We start from the raw sequence: 20,595 nt of genomic DNA on the forward strand, positions 1-20,595 counted from the left end.
AGTCTGGAACAAAGATTCAATGGAGAAGGAGAAACCAGGAGGAGCTTTGAGATCAGAATTAAATTCTTTAATACAAAATGTTTTTTTCTTTAAGATATATCTGTATTCCTTCGTTGTTGTTTAAAAATAAATATGTACTACGGAATATCTCGAAAAACTGCACTAGAGACAAAGATGTGATGTTAATATCTTTTTCCCCACAATTATTATGGATAAACAGTAGCACCAATAAATAAATGATAACAAATATTAAAATTAAAAAAGGAGAGAGATTTAGTATGTAGAATTCTCTATTTTTTCTTGTTTTGTTTTTACATATAAAAAACAGAATAGCAATGTCTATTTTATCAGAATCACATATATACATAAACATATATATATATATATATATATATATACAAACACAAGTTGCCAAATATATATATAGTATGTAGATGTATATTGAAACCTTATTTCAAAGGAATGTGTGGTGGGGAGCCAGGGGATGGGGAGGGCAGAGTTGAGTGTTAGCAAAATTAAATATCTGTTCAGGACAAGCTAGTGACTGTCACCGATCAGAGAGAGAGATTGGAAACAGGAGTTTTCTACACAAAGACCAGTACAAACAAGAGAGAGCGAGAGAGCAAGAAATACATCTCATAAATAGTTGAAATTAAATATTAACCAAGAATACTGAAAAAAACCCTACTCTTTAATTAAATTAACTGTTTTAATTTCTAATTAAAAAGGGATATTAAATAAGTACCGTATATAAAACACTTCTCTTTTCTCTGCCTCCAGGGTGGGCACGGGGATCCTGCCCTGTCTCTCTGCGCCGCGGGAAGGGTTGGGTCGGGTGGGGTAGGGTGGGTTGGGGGACGGAGGTGGGTTAACCACTCACACACACACAGCCAGGTCTCCTGGAGGGGACAGAACTAGTGGTTTCAATGGTCTGAGGACATCGGGCCCTCCTGGGCTGCACCCGGGGAGCGAAGCTGGGAGAGGGCCAAGGCAGAGGCCCTTCCCTCGGAGGACCAGCTGTCACCGGGGTGGCCCTTCCTCCACCAACGTCTCTTCTCTTCGCTGAGACATGTCGGTGGCCTCCTGGGCATCTTGGAAGCGGGTGAGGAGGTGAAGGCTGCCCAGGCTCCTGAGTCTTCCAGGCAGTGCCCCTGGGCGGGGGGCAAGATGCGCACGGAGGGGGTCTCCAAAGCACAGCAGTGTCCCGAGTCTCCCCCAAACTCCTGGTCAGAGCCAGCGTCCTTGTCCCCCTGTACCTGTCAGCTGTCTTTCTGTCCATTTGACTCGGGAAAGAGGCTCAGGGCCAGGGCTGGGTTTGTCGGGCTTCCCAAAAGCAGACCAAATTTGCCCCCGTGCCCTGGCCTTGCGCATTCCCAGACAGGGGAGGGGACCCTGGCTGCCGTAAGAGGGATAAAAAGACGATGCCAGACTCTCTCCTTCCGTCCTCCTCCTTGTCGGGATCTGGGCAGGGACATTCTCCTCCCAACTCAAGTCCACAGCAGTCAAATACATCCAGTGAAGACACCAATAACATTAGCAATGTTAATTTTTTAAAGAATATATATATTTTATATATATATAAAATATATATATTTATTTTTATATATATAATATATATATATATATAAATGTATGTATGTGGGTGGGTGTGTCTACAGGAATCCCAGAAATAAAACTCTCTAATCTTCCGGGCTCGGTGATTTAGCAGCAAGAGAAATAAAATGGCAATCCAATTCCAAGAGGAACCGTGCTGGGTCACCCGCCCATGAATGCTTCTGCCGGAGCCTCACGCTCCGGACCCAAAGTGCTCTGCGCACAGCCTCCTCTTCCTTCATGTCAGGTTTCTGGATTCAGGATTGTTCTGTCGACGGTGGTGGTGGTGGTGGTGGTGTGGTGGTGGTGGCGGCGGCTATGGGTAGTTCTGTGTCAGTCTTTCCTGGTGAGACGTCTGGTTCCCGAAACCCTGAGGGAGGCTCCTTCCTCCAGCCCGGCTCACCGCCTCGGCTTGTCACATCTGCGGGGACAGGGGAGACAAAGGCTGGGGGTCAGGGCCAGGGGAGGGGCTCTGGTGGGGAGGCTGCAGCCCCCCCTTTCTGCAGCCTGAGGCTGCGGTGGAGAAGAAGAGAAAGCACAGTCCTAGCCTCCGGGAGCCCCTGGCCAAGGGCCCCCTCCACCACCGCCTGAGCAGGAGCTAAGCCCGGGGCTCCCAGGCTGCCCTCTGGACTCTACAGCCCAGCTGCGACAAGACAAAGACAGGATGACATCTCATCACAAGCAACAAATGAACACGCCCCCGAGAACGGTCCCTGCTTGACATTTAAGAGCTGACGGGTGAGCAAAGTTGGACCGAGTTAATCAGCAAAGCATCCCTGCCGGAGATGTTTCAGGGCGGTCCCTATGGGGCTGGTTTGGGGGAGCGAGTGGGGGAGAGTGAAGGATGGGCCTGTGCAGAGGCCAAGCAGGCCAGCGGGCTGGGCAAGGGAGGCTCCTGAGGGACGGGGACCCGGCAGGGCTTGGGAACCCAGGGAAGGTGAGGGACACACCTCCCCTCTCTGTCTGTGCCTCTGCATCAGGCCCCGGGCACCAGACTGCCTTTCCTTTTCAATGTGCTATTTAACTTAGGGTGCGGGAAGCAAAGGGGACTCCTGGAATTCTCCCATCATGCGTCAGGCCTGGGGCAGCTCACCTTTTACCCTCCCCATGTGAGGAAGGACCAGAGCAGACCTTCCCTTCTGAGAACCTAGAAATGGGTATCTAAGCTTCTAATCTGAGGATGGACATTCCCCCATACAGCCAGATCAGAGGAGGGGTTCAGGTAACTTCACTTGGCCCCCAGGTCACTGTAGACATCCCCCAGTCCATCTCTCCAGAATCATTACCATGGTAACCCTAAGACAGCGAGTCCCTTATCTTCTCTGAGGCCCCTGGGAGATGCAGAGACCCCCTCATCTAGCCCCGGGGTAAGTCAGAGCCCCCACCCCTGCAGCAGAGTGTACATTTTGGTCTTCACATACTGCCAAGACAGACAGAACCCACAGCAACGCCCCGCGGCCTGGTCCCAGCCTCCCCTGACACTCACAAGCCACAGGAACATGGGGGATGGGGGAGACAGCCACATTCGAAGGACCTTGTTAATTAATGAGGCATCTGGACTAGCTAGAGGGGGCAGTCGGGGTTGGGGGGTGGCCCTGGCCCTGCCTGGGAATCCCCATAAAAGCCTCTCATCCCAGGGTGAAACTTGCGCTGGCCCAGAGGGCTCCCTGCCTTTGAGCACAGGCCAGACGGTCGAAACGCCATCAAAGGCATCAAAAGACTGCCAGCCACCAGTCACGGGCTCCTGTTCCTGTCCTCACCCCTGAAATCGCTCATGTACTCGCTCACCGCCTGACACTTCCCTGGCCCCCGGTGTGCACAAGGGACAGAAGAACAGACAGCTGGGGGTCACACAGATGAATAAAATCCAGGCGTGAGGGACTCACAATCCAGTGTCAGGAGGATGGGTGTGGCTCCTTCCATCCACCCATCCTGAGGAAATAACAGGTGGGCTGTTCTGGTTGCTGCCATGATGACCCGAGTATTGCGGTATCAGTTGTGCCCTGATGGTAATCTCCTCTCTGCCCTAAACCAACAGCCAGGGCCCATGCACTCCAGGCCCCCAGTCTGAGGATGCACTCAACCCCTGTCCCCATGGAGAGACACTGAGGGGATGAGAAACCCAGCGGTGCAGACCTCAGAGGCGGTGCCAAAGTCCCCCAGCTGTCTGCACTTTGTAGAGGCAGCATGTCCCCCATGCCCGGACGGGCCCTCCCTATTAGTAGCAAAGGCAGTCATCATAACATCAGGACCAACCGCCACCAGGAGCAGGACCACAGGACACAACACTCAGCTTGCGTCCACACCACCACAGGAAGCCACGCAGGCCTGCCCACTCAGGCAACCAGGGCAAGCTCTGAATGGGCCCCGCCAGGCTGGCCAGCGCCTGCCGCCCAGCACAGGGGCCCCCCACGAGCAGAGAAGGCGGCAGTCACCAGGCAGGCAGCTAGAAGCAGAGCAAGCAGCTGGCAACTCTCAAGTGCGCGCTCGCTCACTCTCTCTCTCTCTCTTTCTCTCTCTCTCTCTCCCCATCTCTGAGCAAAGCCCCTCTCTGACTTGCTCGCCCTCTGGGAACCAACCTGCAAGTACGTTCGTTTAACTCAAGCTGCCTCGCCTTGCAACGCGAGTCTGTGTTTTTGCAGGAACATTTACACGTCTGCGGATCTTGTACAAACAAATGCTTTCTCCGCTCTGAGCAAGGCCCACAGGGACTGCAAAAGGCAAAAGGAAAGACATCTAAGCTAGAGCGTCAGCAGAGAGAGAGAAAAAATCCGTGCAACACCCCCACCACGCCCGCAGCTGCACCCCACCCGGCTTGCGGGCCCCCGCGCCCGTCCACACCCTGGAAGGCTCCGATGCCACAGCGGAAGACAAGAGAGAGCGGCGGAAAAAGAGGCAGCAATAACTAGAAGCCGGCCCGCAGGAAGCGGCGATGTGGCCGGGCAGAGTGCGAGGAGCGGGCTGGGCTATCCCACGGGCACAAGTGCAAGTCTCAGGCCACGGGGCCCAACGGCTACCACCCCTGAGAAAGCACACCTTGACTCTCCGACCTGCTGGGGATGCCCATTGGGGCCAACTTCTCCCTTTGTGAGGGCTCACGCCCTGGCCCCCCGACCAAAGGGCTGAGGCAGGGAGTGATGGCAGGCTAGGGCCAGAGGCAGGGTCCACGGGCCAGGCCACTGGTGGCCAGAGGGCCCCCACCACCTCAAACCCAGAGGAAGAGGCCACCCTGGGGGAAGGCTTCTGGGAGTGCCATAGGTTGGGCTGGAATACGGGGCTCCCCTCTGGAGGCCCCAAGTCCGCAAGGAGGGCCACAGGGGTGTTTGACCCCACGTCCTCCTTCAGCCAACAACAAGCTGCCTCCTGTCATCTGCGCCCCTTCCTCACACCACATCTGTCCTCCCTACCCCACCCCCCAGCTTCCAGAGAAGTGCGGAAGCCTAGAGCGGTGGAAACCAGTTGGGTGAGCAGGCATCCGTGCCTGGCACCCGTGCCAACATGGGCCCGCCACCAATGCCCAGTGGGTGAGGGAAAAGGCGGTGCCCCAGCCAAGCCAGAGACCCCCTCCCTGAACCCTGCAGGCCCACTCTGCCCACCCTCCCACCTCCAACCCTGGACGGTAATGCCACCACCATGTCTACCCCCTCGGTGCCAATTAGTGGAGTGAGAGTGAGAGAGAGACACTGGGAGGAGGGAGGCTGGGAGCCAGAGAAGGGGACGGGGGAGGGGGGAGGAGGGCGGAGCTCTGGGGTCCTGCAGGTAGGAGTTTGACTGGGGGCCAGGAAGGCTCCGGTGGGGGGAATGAGACGGCAGCGGCACCACGTACGCGCTCCAGGATTTATACCGGGATTTCTTGCGCTTTCTTTTTTGCCCTTTGCCCTTTCCTCGAACTGATTTTCTGGAAAATAAAAAAACAGACAGAGAGAAAGCGAGGGGGAAGGGGAGAGGAAAGGAAGCAGTGAGGGGCGCAGGATGCAGGACACACACCGGGGCACACGGGAGAGCTTGCACATGGGCACACAGGCGGGACGGGGACGGGGTGGCGGGCACTTTGAAGGCACTTCAGCCACTCTTGGGGTGCGGGGGCGGGGGGGGGGCGGTGGGTTCACCCACTTTAGCCACACCTGAGCAAGGCTGTGAGTGGGAACCAGAGGCTGGGCGGAGAACACTGGACCTACAGGCCTCCACACTTGTGGTGTCTCCTGGTCCCAGGCTGGGGTGGCGGACAAAGCTTAGAGAGCCAGCTCTGTGCCCAGCAGCCCTGTATAGGTCTGACCCTGAAGGTCAGGGGCTCTGGAAGGCAGGCCAGGATTTGGGGAGGAAATCAGAGACCTGACTGGATGAGGGGCAAGGGAGGGCGTGTGCAGGCGTGGGCTCCAGGCACCTTCTGCCTTCACATCCAAGTACAACAGCGAGGGGTCCCTCCAAGGGGCCCTGCCTCTGTAAACCCCGGTTGTGGGGGAGCAGCTATCTTGGAGCTGGCACAAAACCAAGGGCGGCACATGAAAGGCACCAGCTAGCCCAGCCATAACCTGGGCCGAGAGGCGGGGCTGGGTGCCCTGGGAGCCCCGGGCAGGCGGCAGGGTGGGGTGGGAGTTAGGGAGGCGTGGGGAGGAGGGGCCTGGGCGGCACTTGGCAGCAGGTCCTCTCCCCAGCCTGTCAAAGCCTGCTACACCATCTCACCAGACTCTCTTCCGGGCCCAGGCGAGCCCCCTACTCTCCCTGTGGGCAAGGCAGGGATTTGGGGAATGGGCAGGCAGGGTGGGGGGGGCAGGCTGAAGCCTGTCCCCCTCAAGGGAACCAGCACTCTCTACACCTGCCCACACCGCCCCCACACCCCACCAAGAATACCCCTCAGGAGGACAGCCACAGGGGAGAGTGAGGGGGGAAGGGATGGAGGAGAGGGAGAAAATACTGGAAGAGGAGGGTCTGCACTCACTTGCACATTCTCTCTGTGCACCTGCTCTCCCCACTCACTGCTCTATAGCCACAGCAATACTGGGAGCTGGGGGCTTAGGGAAGAGGCAAGGGGTCGAGGCCACTGGGGCTTCAGTGTCACCAGAGCGTTGGGGGGCAGACGGGATGGTGGGTGGGAGGAGGGTGGAGGTACTCTCTCTCAGTCTCTTCCCCTGCAGGCTCTCTCCCGTGCCAGCTGCTCACCCTATCCTGAAGGCTCATGGCCCCCAGACCTCTTCCCACCTGCTCTACCCTGACCTGACCCTCCACACTGAGCAACGGGAAGCCTCAGAAGATAGCCAACATTCACCTCTTTCTCCCTGGCCAACGGGGCTGAGCGGCTCTGGCCTGTCTCACTCCCACAGGAGGGCACGCATCAAGAAAACACCCCAGCTGGCCCCCCAGTCCAACTGCACCACCGCTGCAGCCACTGAAAGAGGCCACTTCCTCTAACACACAAAAGCTGGCCTCCCTGCCACCCACTCCCTCTCCCTGCCATGGGTGATGGGAGGCTAGAGCAGGCCCAGGAGCCAGCGTCCACGCTGGCCCCACACGCAAATCCCGGCCAGGAATGGCCCGGAGACGCATCGTCTCTTCCAAAGGAAGCTCCAGACACCAGGCCGCATTTTGTCAGTCATTCTAGAGCTGTCATCCTAGGGCTTGCTCCATCCCACTGCTGCTACAACGAGGCCCCGTGAAACCAACTCTCAGACCCAACTGACCCCCCGTCAGACCCCCACCCCCTGAGAGAGGAAGCCAAGAGCCCCAAACCAAGACAATTGGTCACGGAGAGGGAGAAGGGCGAAAATTGTGGCCACTTACTTTTCTTGCCTTGCTTTATCTTTCTTTGGTCTGCAGTAGGTAGAGAAAGAGAAAAGAACAAAACAGAGAGGCGTTCAGACGGTGATAATAACAATAACAGTATTTATGATACATCAGTACAGTTTTAATCTCTTGACATATAACAACTCACTTAATCCTTGTAACAATGCTAGGCAGTATGTAATACTATTATTGTGCCCATTTCACAGATGTGGAAACTGAGGCACATTAAAATAAAACCTAAATGCCCACAGTTATACAGCTGGAGGGTGAAAATGAGCTAACATGCTTAACTCTGGAACACGCTTAACTCTGGTCCAGAGCAAGCCCCCTGAAGCTGTTCACTGAATGAATGACTCCAAGACTCCATCCTCACCTGCATTCACATTTGTTATGCTGTAGGAAGCTCATCTCTCCTATGTGCTGGCTTTGGTGAGGTTTGATCCGCATAATCTGAAGGGAAAGGAAGCAGATCACAGAGGTTAGTGACCCAGCCAGCCATACCCAGGTGGGAAACCCCATGGCTCCTGCCACTTAGCACCCAGGGGTTCTACAGAGCAGAAAAGGGTGGTAGAAGTGTGGGGGACCAAGGGCTCTATCAGAAAGAGCCTCAGGCCCACTCCAACTCCTCCCACCCTGCTGACCTCAAGGAGCCCCTGCTTCTCTTGAGGGCAGACATGTCTGCAGGGTTGGCCAGGCTGGGAATTCAGGTCCTGGGTTCTTGCCTCTCCCCCTCCCTCCCCTCCTGTTATCCCCTCCAGGCCTCACCCAACCCCCAGGAGCCACCCAAGAGCCACCCACTCCTCCCTGGGGTCTCAGAGCTCCCTCCAGCCCCATCCAGGCTGAGACACGCCCTGTGACCAGGCAGCAGCAAAGGACTGGCTTTTTAAACTCCCCACAGACCAGACTCATCCAGCTTCCCAAACAGAGCCCCAGGGAGGCAGGGCTGTCTTCCTCCAAGAGAGGAAGGGAGGGGCTCCTGTCACAGGTGTCAGCCCTCTCCTGAGCCCAGCGGGCAGAGGTCAAGAAGGAGGAGGAAGTGATCAGGGGTTGTTGGAAACCTGGGCTCAGAAAGGCAAGCATCTTTTTCTCCAAAGAGGGTCAGACGCCCGCATCTCCCCTTGACTGACTCCGCGGCAGGAGCTGGGCAAGGCAAGCCTAGCTCCTCCCTTTAAGAGCTGCCAGGAAAGGGCTGGGGAACACCTGTGGCCAAAGCCTGAGGGCCCACCCCCGGCCCCACCCCAGCTCCCTGCCGATGCCCACCTGCATGGTGATGTTGAACTCCTCAGTGGGCACACACTCCAGACTTTCGTCATTACAGCAGCCCCCGCACCGCATCAGGGGCACACAGGACGGCTTGAAAATGAACTCAATCTCATCTGGGTACTCCTGGAAGATGTCCACCAGGGTCTCGATGGGACGGCAGAAGCTGCGCTGGTAGACATCCATGAACTTCACCACTGTGTGGGAAGGGGGTGACACGTGAGCCCAGCAGGTCACAGAAGAGACGGCCGGCCCCTCTCTCCACCCAGCTCTGCAAGGCCTCTCCTTTCTGTGAGAGGTAACCACCACGGGAAAGGCCTTCCAAACATAACTTAAGTGTCTCGGGCCGTGGTTGAAGGCCTTCCCTAGCTTTCCACCGCCAACACTGATGAAGACCTGTGTTTATTCTAAAGATTACATGGTGTTGTCAGATCCCAAGGGAGTCACCCTGCCATATCTGGTCCCCTTGCCTCACCATGACAGCCAAGCCGATTCCTAGGTCAACTGTGAGGCCAGAGGGCAGTCTGAGTATGTGTATATCTGCTGGGGGTCTCTAAGCTTCCCGTGAAAGGACAGCCAGCTTGGCAAACCTGCTTGCTCTCCATTTCCCTCCCACCTCCCCGCAGCAGCCACCGCACCATTAGCTGACAGCCACTCAAAGAGCACTTCTTTTGTGCTCTGGTGCTGTGTACAGGAGTCCGTGATGTTATCCCAGACAATTCTCCCCCCACGGTACTGCAAGGTTCTGGTAGGACCCACCCTCCCCCTGGCTTTACAAATGGGGAACTAGAGGCTTAGAGAGGCTGAGTAACTGGCTCCAAGGCCACACTGCCATTAAGTCACACAGTTAAAGTTGGCTCTGAACATCAAAGCCTCCCCAAGCCAAAGTCCTGTGAAACAGAAGGGCAGCCTTGGGGGGCACTTTGCCACCTGCCAGACCCCCTCCCCAGATACGGGCTGAGGAGGCAGTGGGCATCGGCCCAGGGGCTGGGTCCGCCTGGAATCAGCAGGTGGCTGTGGGCGGGCACACTGCGCTGGCCCTGCCAGCCACCGATAACCCCACCCAGGAGGGCAAACTGCTTGCATCATGGAAAAAACGGCGCTGCCACTGCAGTCACAGAGAGCTTCTAGAAGCTGATCTGGAGGGAGACCAGGGTAAAGACAACTTCCCAGGCTGGCCGTGGAGCCTGGGGTGCACCAGAGCATGAAGGGGTGATTCTGGGCCACAGGGGCGGGGCCCTTGAGAACACATGAAGTCAGGACTCCGAATGGCTGCCTCAAATTGCGGCCTGGCCTGCTGCTCCCTGTCACCCCTCCATCACCACCACGGAGCAATCCTGTCCCTGAAATGAATTTCCCCTATACAGAAGAGAAGAAGCAGCACCCAGCTAGCGAGGAAGCCTGGGCCCTGGCCAGGACTCGGTGTGACCTTGGGCCAGTTCCTCCCTCTCTGGGCGTGAGGCTCTGCACATCTGTGTAGGTGGGCTGGGCGGATCGCTAAAGACACCGAAACAAGAGGCTGAAGTAGAGGGTTTTGCCTTCCAACTCCAGCCCCAAGAACATGTGCCCTTTTCTCAGCCCAGGAGATACAAGGTTGGAATCCCACCACAGCATCTGAAGTGCATACTCCCAGCTGCCTCCCAGTCAGAGGCCATAGCTAAGTCTCCCCTCACTCCTCTCGCCAGAGGGGTGAAGGAACATGAGCCTGGGGGTGGTGGGGGTATACAGTGGATTAAGGATAATGCGAGGAGCTGAGGGGAAGAAGGTGAGGCTACAAGTGTGAAAACAGGAAAGAGAATAAAAGAGGCTCCTAGACTCGTCTGAGGTTTCTGCTTTCCCCATCCAATGGGCACAGAACTCTCCACTGCTAAAAGGGTTAGGATCAAGCATCATCAGAAAGAGTATAAACCAGAGCAGGGACCTGAAGAAGTCCTTTTCTAAGCCAAGTCTACATTGAAGAAGATGACTAATCAAGAATTCTTGACCTGACACTTCACCCTGGTTGGGAACAGAGGTGGCCAAGACTTTGGGGCCACAAGGACAGGACAGTAGAATGGTCTGGCCTGGGTCATGAGTTGGTAGCTGAGGATAAAAAGATCCAAGCTGGGAATTTCTTGGAAAAGCTCCCTGGGATCCCTGAGGTCCCCCAGGAGGTAGAGAGGGAAACCTCATCGCACCCATCACACCCCAGCCACTGTCTCCAAGGAAAGCTGTCCTGCTTTCTTCTCAGGCATGGGCACACATACACTCCAACTTCAGACTCGTGGCTTTCCTTATTTCTTGAAGACAACCTTTTTCCCCAGCAGACAAAGACCATTTGTCTCGCCTCTCCCAGACCACAGAGAGAGACCACTGGAAGCTGAGGGGGCTGGGTGCACCCTGGGAAGGGGCAGTGTCAGTGGCTCAGCAAGGAAGCCAGGCCCTGAGTCCAGGAAAGGACCCCCTCCCCGCCAGGTGAGGAAGGAGGCAACACCAGCCAGGCATCGCCAGCGGCCTGGGGAGTGCAAACACTGGCCCTGGCCACCACCGGGGCCACCTGACTCGGGTCTGGGAAACTCGCCTGGAGGAAGACCCCAGGGCCTTTCCTTCTCAGAGGCGGAGCACAGGAGTAGAGGCTACATTCAGCACTGGGGAGAGCCAGGGCGTCCCTAGAGAAATGGGAGGATCCGTACTCCAAACCACAGTGAACAAAAGGCAGGCAGACTCGGGCTGGGCAGAGGGGCGGGGCTCCCGGGAGCTACAGCCAGCCCTCTGCTGGACCGAGAGGGAAGTTCACAAGCACCCAAACCTGCTCCTCAGGAGGGCATGGGGAGGCTGTCGGCTTTCTCTCTCTACCCCCAGAGGAATGCACACCGGCGGGGAGGGGGGTTCCATGAGGCTGCACCCTCTGCATCTCCAGCTCATGCACAGCCAGCAATCGGGACAGCAAGGGTCACAGCCCCCACCACACAGAACCACAGGTGGGACCTGGCTGGGTTGGAAGGGTCATGGACTATTCATCCTCCCCTGGGAGCAGAGGGGAACAAGGGACACTGCCCTTGACATCTGGGATCCCTGGATACTATTTATCTTCCTGGCTGTGCTCATGACTCCCTCTCCAAATAAAATTTTACTGGAAAAAGCAGAAGAAAAAGACCACGAGTTCTATTTCTAGCAGCGGTCCGAGTAGGTCAGAGTCCCCGGAACTGAAGGGTTAACCTCTCGGCACTCACCCTTTTCCTTTCTAGATCCCCTTTCTAGATCTTTTCTAGATCACCGGCCCCACAATCCCCCACAACAGACCTTCCCACTCATCTGCTGGGGGATCAGGGATCAGGGAACCCCATCCACGTGCAGGCGGGGTGGGGGCCGGGGTGGGGGGCCACTTACCTTCGTGGGGTTTCTGCCCTCCTTCTGCCATGGGTGCAGCCTGGGACCACTGAGGACAAAGCAAAGAGCGAAGAATGGGCAGCGGCAGGGGCAAGGGTGTGCAGGCCCAGCCAACCCGCCCCTGCTCCCTCCTGGAACCCCTCCCAGCCTGCAGCCTCTGGCTTCTCCCGGGCTTCCGAACCGAGCAGGGCACCTCCAGGGGCTCCCTACAGCACAAAGCACCCCCTCTCCGAGCTGCTCCAATTCTGAAGTCAGGGAAGATAATGAATGACCAGATATTGGGGGTGAGGGGGGCTCAGAACACAGGAAGAAAACACCAGAAGGCAATGCTGTTCAGGTCCCCGCCCCTCCCTGACATTTCCCTTCCCCAGCTCTCACCGGCCCCTTGCTGAGCTAGGACAAGTGAAGTCTCTCAGCCCCCCTGACTCCCGGGTCCAAAGCCATGGGCAAGTCTTAAGGTCAAACAGGAGGACGAACGTGGACGGGGCAGGAAGGGAGGACTGGGGGTGAGAAAAGCAACATGGGGACCTTCCCCTGCTGACATGACAAATACCAGGGTGAGCTGGTGCTGGGGCGGGGGGTGGTGCAGAGGACCGCAGGGCGCCAAGCACCCTCCCCCACCCAAACGCTTCTGTTCTCAGGAATACCTAGTAAAGCCACAGGTTGCCTAAAGAGTAAAACCTGGGAGGAAACCCTGGGGGAGGGGAGGGCCCTGTTTTTTCCTATGAACCAGTCTCCCCAGAACCTGAATCTATCTCCAAAGCCCCGAGGCTCGCACTGTCATCTCATTTTCTGGCTTCTTCTCCCTCCCAGACTGAGGGGGTCGCCGAGTCCCTCTCACCTGCTGGGCACCTTCCTCAAAGGCAACCAGGGAAGCCTTTAATGCCTTAGCACTGCCCAGCCCCTAGGGGGCCCCCTACACTCCCTAAGCCTGAGGCTTCTGGTTGCTCCCCACCCCCACTAGATCATTCCTCCCCTCCCCAGAAGCTGTGAAGGTCAACTAGTCCGACCATGACGACCTGACAGCACCGGACAGGCCGACCTGACAGCACGAGACAGGCGAAGCCTTCTCCCAGCCCTTCCAGAGAGTCTCCAGTCGTGGCCACCTGCCCACCCCACCTGCCCTTCTTTGGGGCAGATCCAGAGCAGCAGAGTGGCACTCTAGCGCACAGAACTGCATACTCTGCAGACAGAGAGTCTGTCTGCCTCTCTCCCCACACCCTGCTGCAATACACCCCAGACCCCCAGCCTTGCCTCCAGGGCCAAGGTCAGATAACAGTTTCCAGGATCCCAGATGGACAGCCTGCCACTGCAGCTCCCTCAGGGACACCCATGCCCAGGGGTCTCTGCCTGAGCCCCTTACCCATCTCCATGGCACCCCTGTTACCCTCTGCTAACATTCCTCCTATGCCCTCCACTCCTCCTGGGCCCCAGAGAGCAAAGGGGTCAGAAATTTCATACCCCCTCCAAGGCTGGGGGCACTGGGAGGGGCAGTTCTGGGCGGGGAGGGGCCAGGTGCCCTTCTCTGGGGGCCTCTGAAGGTCACACTGTGGCCAGGCAGCCTCTCCTCCCCCTCCCCCCCCCCTTGGAGGCCTGGAGCCAAGGCCTTTGTGCCAGGGTCTGAGGAACTCCTGGTAGCAGCAGGGACCCCAGCCCGTTTCCTTCCTTCTGCCTCTCCAACGGCGCTCTGAGCAGAAAAGGACCCCTCAGGTGGTTTGGGAAAGCAAGCTGGGTGGGCAAGTTTAGAGTTCCCAAAAACCACCTGCTCCTACTCCAACGCCCATTTCACCAGAACAAAGTGTGTTTGCAAAGCTGGCAGGAGCTCCCTCCAAAGGTTCGGGGAGGGCTAGTCCCACACCGCCCATGTCACAGCAAATTTCAAATCATTTTCCCAAAAAGTGCAACGTGGAATAAGGACACCCTTTAAACCCTCCCTGCGGTCGCCCCCCAAAAGCTAAAGCACAGCTCACTCGGAAGTATGGGGGAGGGGAGGGAAGCAGACTGTCACCGAGTCGGGACTTTAAGTAGAGTCTCGACAAAGCACCGGGCTGGGCCCGGGTAGCCCGACTCCTGACAGTCATCTTTCTTTCCTCGGAGTCTGGGGCTGGAGAGAGGTTACGTGGGTCTTCTCAGCAGAGGGGAGTTAAAAATAAAGGGGTAGCGGGGGCTTCTATTCGAACAGGCGAGGAAACTGGGAAGGGGCGTGAGGAAATGCCTCCTAGGAGGGGTTTAAGGACTGGGGACAGTGGGAAGGCACAGGGGTGGTTCTCCGGGTCCTCGGCATGGGGCTACCTCGAGAGGTCACCTTCCCGCGGAGAGCCGGCGGGGGGAGGGGCGCGGCTCGCCGCCCCGGGTTCCCCGCTCGGGCCGCCGCGGCTCCGGGAACACGCGGCCGGCCAGGCCCGGGCTGATGTAATCGGCTCCGCGCCGCGCGCGCCCGGCCGGGCGGGGGAGGGCGGGCACCGAGCGGGACGCGAGCTGGGACGGGCGGGGGTTGGTGCGGCGCAGGTGGCCCGGCGGAGAGGGGGGGTCCCAAGCAGCAATCCACCCCAAAACTTTTCCCCAACTCGCGGCGAGGGCCGCAGAGATCGAGCGGCAGTGACAGCAAGCCCCATCTCTCGCCTGCCCCCTGCCCCCTCCACGCTCTCTGCCCTCCCCCGGTCCAAGGTCCGAGCACCCCCACCCCCGCTCGCCAGGGCTCCAGCTCCCGCCCCAGCTGCCCAGACTTCCAGTTCGTCGGGGACCAGCGGCCGGGAGCAAACTTCAGCCGCCGGCGGCAGCGCAAGCCCAGCCCCCTCAGCCGCCTCCTCCGGCTCCCGCCCTCCGCTGGTCGGCCCAGATCGTACGTGCGGTGACTCTGGTGGGTGGGCAGGGCCCGCGTGGGCGGTGAGACTCTATCCCGGTGCCCTCCCACCTAGCGCGCGCCCCCTCCCCCTACACCTACGAAGATAGAGGGGAAGCCGCGAGCCCGGTGCCCAAGGACCCGCGTGGGGCACGGAGTCCCCCACGCGCGCGCTCGCACGCACGTCCCCAGCCCTTACCTTGGCATGGTGAAGGTAGAGCAGCAAGGCAAGGCTCCAATGTACCCAAGAGAGCAGAAAGTTCATGGTTTCGGAGGCCCGGCCGGGGCCGGCGCGGCTCGCGCTCCCTCTCCGGCTCGGGCTGCGGGGCGGCCCGCTCTCCTCGGCGCCCAGGCGGGCTCCTCTTCCTCCCGGAGCCGAGGCCCGGGCCAGGGCCTGGGGCGCGCGCGCGGCTGGAGCACTGTCTGTGCACACAGCTGCCTCACCCGTCCATGAGCCCGGCTTCCGAGAGCCGAGTCGCCACCGCGGCCCCTTCTCCTCTTCCTTCTCTTCTTCCTCCTCCCCCTCCTCCGACTGCGGCTCCTCCCGGCCCGAGCGAGCACTTCTCCCGGTGCCACTCGGCTCGGCAGCCCCGGCACGGACCACGGCTCCTCCGGAACGAGAACAGCCCAGAAGTTGGACGAAAAGTTTCAGGGCAACGTCGCGAGCCCCGACCCCCTCCACCCCGCCTCCGGGCGCGGGCTCCGGCTCCTGCCCGCGGCTCGCCGCCGCGTCCACCGTCGGCCGCCGGCCGGGGAGGAGGTGGGCGCTGGGGCAGGGGGCGGTGTCTGTCTGTCTGTCCGTCAGCGCTGCTGGTCCGACGCGGGATCCTGAGGGGGAGGGCTCACGCTGCGCTCTGGCGGTCACCCCCAAAAAACAGGTCACTCACTTTGCCCCTGTCCCTCTCGTGTCGCTCGTCAGCGCGCGCTCTCTGACCGGTCTCTCTTCCTTCACTTCTCTTTGGAGCTCTTGCTACCCTCTTTTTTCTCTGCTTGTTTCCAGAATCCGAAGTGATTTTCGGGGGGAGTAAAAGAGCAATCTCCCCAGACGGTCGGCCCGATTTAGTGGGGAATGGGAAGCAAAAATAAATTAAAACGGGAAAGAATACGGTTAAAAAAAAAAATGTTTCAGAAAAAAGGAGGAGGGTAAACCCTGGATAAATGAATATCAAATTCCAGTGCGGAGACCCCTGGCCGGTGACCCCGCCGGTCCGTCCGCCTCTTCGATGCGTCTCCCGACCGAGCGCCGCTGCCGCCGGCTCCACTCGCCCCCCAACGCCGCGGCCTCGTCGCAGCCCGGCTGCCCCAAGCCTCTGCGCTCCTCACCGCTACGAGCCGACTAAAAAGAAGGCATGGCCCCGCCCCGACACGCCCAGGGGGCGGGGCCAGGCCCAGCCTCAGCTCCTGGGTCCGTCCCCTCTGCGCCTCTGGCCACTGCCTTCCCCTGGGGACACCGACCGAAGCCCGGGCCCCCACCCACCCCAGAGAAGGGAGTGCTCGATCCCCACCAAGGCGCACAGCCTGAACATTACCTATCGTCCCCCCTCTTCCGGGAGACACACACACCCGCGCGGTATTTGCGGGGAGGGTACAGGAAAGTGAGGTTATGTGCGGTCAGGGCTCCAGAGCTATTCTTCCTCTATGCTGGGAATATTGGAGGGGGCAGGGGTTTGAGGGAGTCGGACAAGGACGGGTGGAAAGAGAGACACACAGATCCGTTGGAATCCTGGGGTGACCCCTGCCTTCTCCACCCCCCCCCAAACACTCTCAACTACCCGCCCCCCCAACACACAGTCACAGGCGTCCTCACTCTCACGCAGACACTGCATCCCAAGTTCACCCAGCTTCCCTGTGGTGGCTGAGCGCCCCCTAGTGACTATCGTATGCACACCCCATCTCAGGTTCAAGAGGCCTCAAGACGAGGGTTGAGGGAGATTACCCCGACATCCCCCCTCCAACCCCCGCCCCCGTGTCTGACCTCTCAAACAGTGGCACGTCTGGGACTCGAGTGGTCCCACGTGCACAAAGCCCAGTGCTGGGCACAGAGGGCATGATGTATCCATCTGGACTCTGTGCTCATCTCCGGGCCTCGTCTGGCCTGCTGACATCAGAGTTAGCTGCAGCCAACAGGCCGGGGTGACTGGGGTCCTTTGGGAAGTGTTCAGGGAGGCTCCCCTGGGGAGAAGTATTTGGCACTACGTTTGTGGGGCTGAGAACAAGAAGCCGTGTGGTTCTGGGCTTAGTCAGTGGCCCAGAGAGAAGAGGACCTGTTGGAGCCCACGTATGCACTGTGGAGTCTGGCAGAGCCCAAAGGGAGAGGCAGCTGGGCAGACAGAGGCCCTTGTTTCTGCTCCTCCACCCCCCTCCCCCAGATGTTGCCAGGGAACTGAGGCCAGGGGGCTGGTGGGGGCGGATGGAGGCCAGTGCCCGAGTGATGATTCAAACCTACTCACCAGCACTAAGGAACGTCTGTAGGCCAGCTGCCCGGAGCTCCCACCAGGCCGGAGGCCAAGGCTTCTATCAGTCCCAGTTCAGGCTCACAGCTCATCTTCTGAACAGAACTGGGGCGTTCTCCTCAGCAGCCCCCAGACCTTCAGGAGTCACTGCCTACTTCTTGCAGCTAGCAGCCTCTCCTCCCTTTTCCCCAAGTCCCCTCTGTTTCTTCAAAGCCCGCCTCTTCCCCAACTCCCAAGTCTTCCCTAAGTGCCCCCCAAGACCCCCCACCCCACCCTTGCATATAGGAACCAGCCTGGAAAAAGTCCTGGTTGGGCTTGGACCCAGCAGCTCCCAGTCTCCCCCAGGGAGGAGGGGGGGTGCATGGGGGTGATACCTGTGAGAAGAGAGGGACTAACCAGTCTCATTATTCATCTGGATCTGGCCTGGGCCTGCCTGGGGCTGATGCAGCCTCTGTGAAGGCCTGGGCTGAGAATGGGAATTAGGCTGAGACTAGAATGCACGACTTCCCTCAGGTTGACCCAAACAATACAAGGAGGCTACTCAGCCAGCCCCTGGTCTCAGCACATGGTTCTGTGCTTGGTGGGGGTGCTGGGTTAGCCACTTAGTGCCACAGTTCCCCAGAGTGGTGTCCTGAGGCCCTTATGGGCAGAGGACCTGGCTCAGCCTCTACCCCATCTTACCCCCTCCATCATTCATGCCTCCAGTCCCGTCTCCACCACCTGGCAGGCTCCCCAGCAGCAGGGACAAGGTCTTTTTACAGTTAGTAAATGTTTATTTGCTGGCTCAGGGCCTCCTCACCAAAGCTCCAAGCTCCAAGAAGCCACGTGGGTCATGGAAGCGAAGTCACTAAACTTCCTCCTTGCCCAAACTGGTCCATGTCTAGCAACCTCAGAGCACAAGATGTAGACACCTTACCAGGGATCTCCTGCCTTATTCCTGCCCTGGGGCCAGCAGAGCCCAGGACAGTGGCTCCCAGCTTTACCACCAGGGATCACCCTGGCCCCCCTCTGCATCCCTTCTCATCCCAGCTTCCCTTGGTCCCTGGAGAGGCCTAAAGAGGGCTTAATAAAGGACGCTGAAGTTGGGAGGAAGATAGAGGGGTTCCGAGGAGGGAAGGCCATTAGTTGTCATTTAATAGCCACAGGTCTCTCCCCCACCTGAGTCAACCATTCCCCATTCAGCAAACTGTGTTACAGCAACCTCTGTAGTCTTTGCCAAGGAAAGCAGAGGAATGAGGCAGCAGAACTGCAGCCTTGCCTGAATGGTCCTGAGCACCCTTCACTGGGGTGAAGAGGAGTCTCCTGTCTCCATCCTTCATTTCAGAGCCACAGCCTGGGGGTGACTCGGGGGAGGGGGAGTGATACCACCCCCAGCATGGTGTCACCAGCTTTCACGATAATACACTGCCATGGACTCAACCCCATGGGTTATCACCAAACTGAGAGTCCCATGCACCTGGATGTTCAAGAACGGGGACCAGAAACACACGGAACAAGAACACAAGTCAGCAACCATAAGACCAATCGCATCTCTACAGCCTCTTCTCCTCCCATGGACGTAACTCCCTCCAACAAACTTGATCCCAGTGATCCTCCCTCGGCAGGCCGCTTCAACCCCGGGAATATCAGGGCAGACTGTCGCCCCAGAGGGACCCAAGGTCACCCAGAAGCATGGCAGGGAGGAGGGTGGGGGGCGCATGGAACAGAGAGCAGCCCAGACAGAGGTGAGGCCTGACCCTCTCAAGGGGCGACCTCAGCCCCACTCGGAGGACCCCACCTCATGGCCAGGACAGCCTCGGCCTGTGGCTCTGAAGCAGTTCAGAAGAAGCCAAAGAGGAAGAGGAAGGTGTTCCAGGGGAGGGGGAAAGAAAGGCAGGGGTGGGTGGAGAAGAGTGTGAAAGGTGGCCAGGAGCCAGCAGGAGCCCCAGACAAAGGGAGTAGTGATCGGGCCCAAGGCACAATGGTTGTACTTTGTCCTGCTGATCCTGACACCTCTGAGGTTCAGGGTCACTCTCCCCGTGTGGGTGGGGGCGCTTCCCTGCAGGAATGAAGAGGTAGAGCCCCTCCGAAGCCCCTCCAAAGGGAGGTGGGGGAGAGAGTCGGTAAGCCTTACTGTTGTCTAAACATTTCTCAGTTGGATCCTCTGTGATGGAAGAAAGGTTTCTCCCTCGCTCCATCCCCCAAGCCCCAGGCGCCTAGCAGGACCCAGAGCTGATCCTCCACAAGGGCAGGAACAGAATATGTTGAATTGGAGAAAGAACTGGGTTGGTCTGCTTCAATTCTCTATCTCTCCTCTCTCTCTCTGTCTTCACGATAAAAGCAAGGAAGAGAGCCCTCTTTTCCCAGTGCCAATGTTGTATTTCCATCTGGATCTGGAGGTCTGACTCAGGGTAATGATGCCACTTAGGAAACAAGATTAGAGCAGAGAAAGCCCAAAAACAGAAGCCAGTCAGGACAAGGGGAGGCGAGAGGGAGAGGGAACTGGGACTTCTCTGGGGGTCCCATGGTTAAGAATCTGCCTGTGATGCAGGGGGCATGGATTCAATCCCTGCTCTGGGAACTAAGATCCCACGTGCTGCAGGGCAACCAAACCCGTGTGCCCCAGCTACTGAGCCCCCGTGCCCTAGATCCTGTGCTTCACGACAAGAGAAACCACCGCAATGAGAAGCCCATGCACCACCACGAAGAGCCTCTCGCCTTAACTGCAGAAAACCCGCCCACAGCAACGAAGAGCCCCTGCCACAGCAAAGACCCAGCACAACCAAAAATAGTAATAATAAAAATAAAATTTTTTAAAGATGGAGAGGGAGCAGAAGGGACAGGGTAGGGCCACACTCTGGGGGAGCCCCAGGCCCCATCTGCTTCTCCTTCACAGGCCTCAGTCAAATCCCCAAACACCAAGCTCTCTCCCTGGATCACTGCTCCCCAATAGTCCCAGGCATGTTCACTTCCTGACGCTCCAATCTTTCCTACCCCCTCGGCGTCTGACCCCCATCCTGCCCACTGCTGCCCCTTTTTCACACCCTCACCCAGTCTTGGAGGGAGTCCCTCTGCCGGGAAGAAGGTGGTGGCAGAGGTGACAGCTAAGGTTCTAAAGCTGCATTCTCCCTCCCGACCTGGGGGGTGCCTGGGAGCTGAGCTGGGTTCCAATCTGTGGGACTTTTTCAAAGCCTTGGGGGCACCAGGCTGTGCTGATATTATAGGAGACACAGGGCCATCTAAGTAGGGCAGTGGAAAGCGCAGGGACTCTGGATCCAGATGCAGCCAAGTGATACTTCCACTCTTTGACTGTTTTTC

At 58.3% G+C, this 20,595-nt stretch overlaps 1 protein-coding gene across 1 annotated transcript; it reads right to left on the reverse strand.

Moving 5' to 3' along the window:
• Window positions 1-52: 52 nt before the first annotated feature.
• VEGFA (vascular endothelial growth factor A) lies at window positions 53-15,728 on the reverse strand (the record flags this gene model as incomplete). The annotated part of the gene is made up of 8 exons (XM_070361294.1): window positions 53-2,014; window positions 4,173-4,304; window positions 5,420-5,491; window positions 7,372-7,401; window positions 7,748-7,824; window positions 8,635-8,831; window positions 12,004-12,052; window positions 15,045-15,728. Coding segments are annotated over 8 exons (1,263 nt in total), but the record flags the coding sequence as incomplete, so codon positions are not given.
• Between the last annotated feature and the right edge of the window lie 4,867 nt (window positions 15,729-20,595).

Source organism: Bos mutus, chromosome 23, assembly GCF_027580195.1.
Source record: "Bos mutus isolate GX-2022 chromosome 23, NWIPB_WYAK_1.1, whole genome shotgun sequence".
Lineage (NCBI taxonomy): Eukaryota > Metazoa > Chordata > Mammalia > Artiodactyla > Bovidae > Bos > Bos mutus.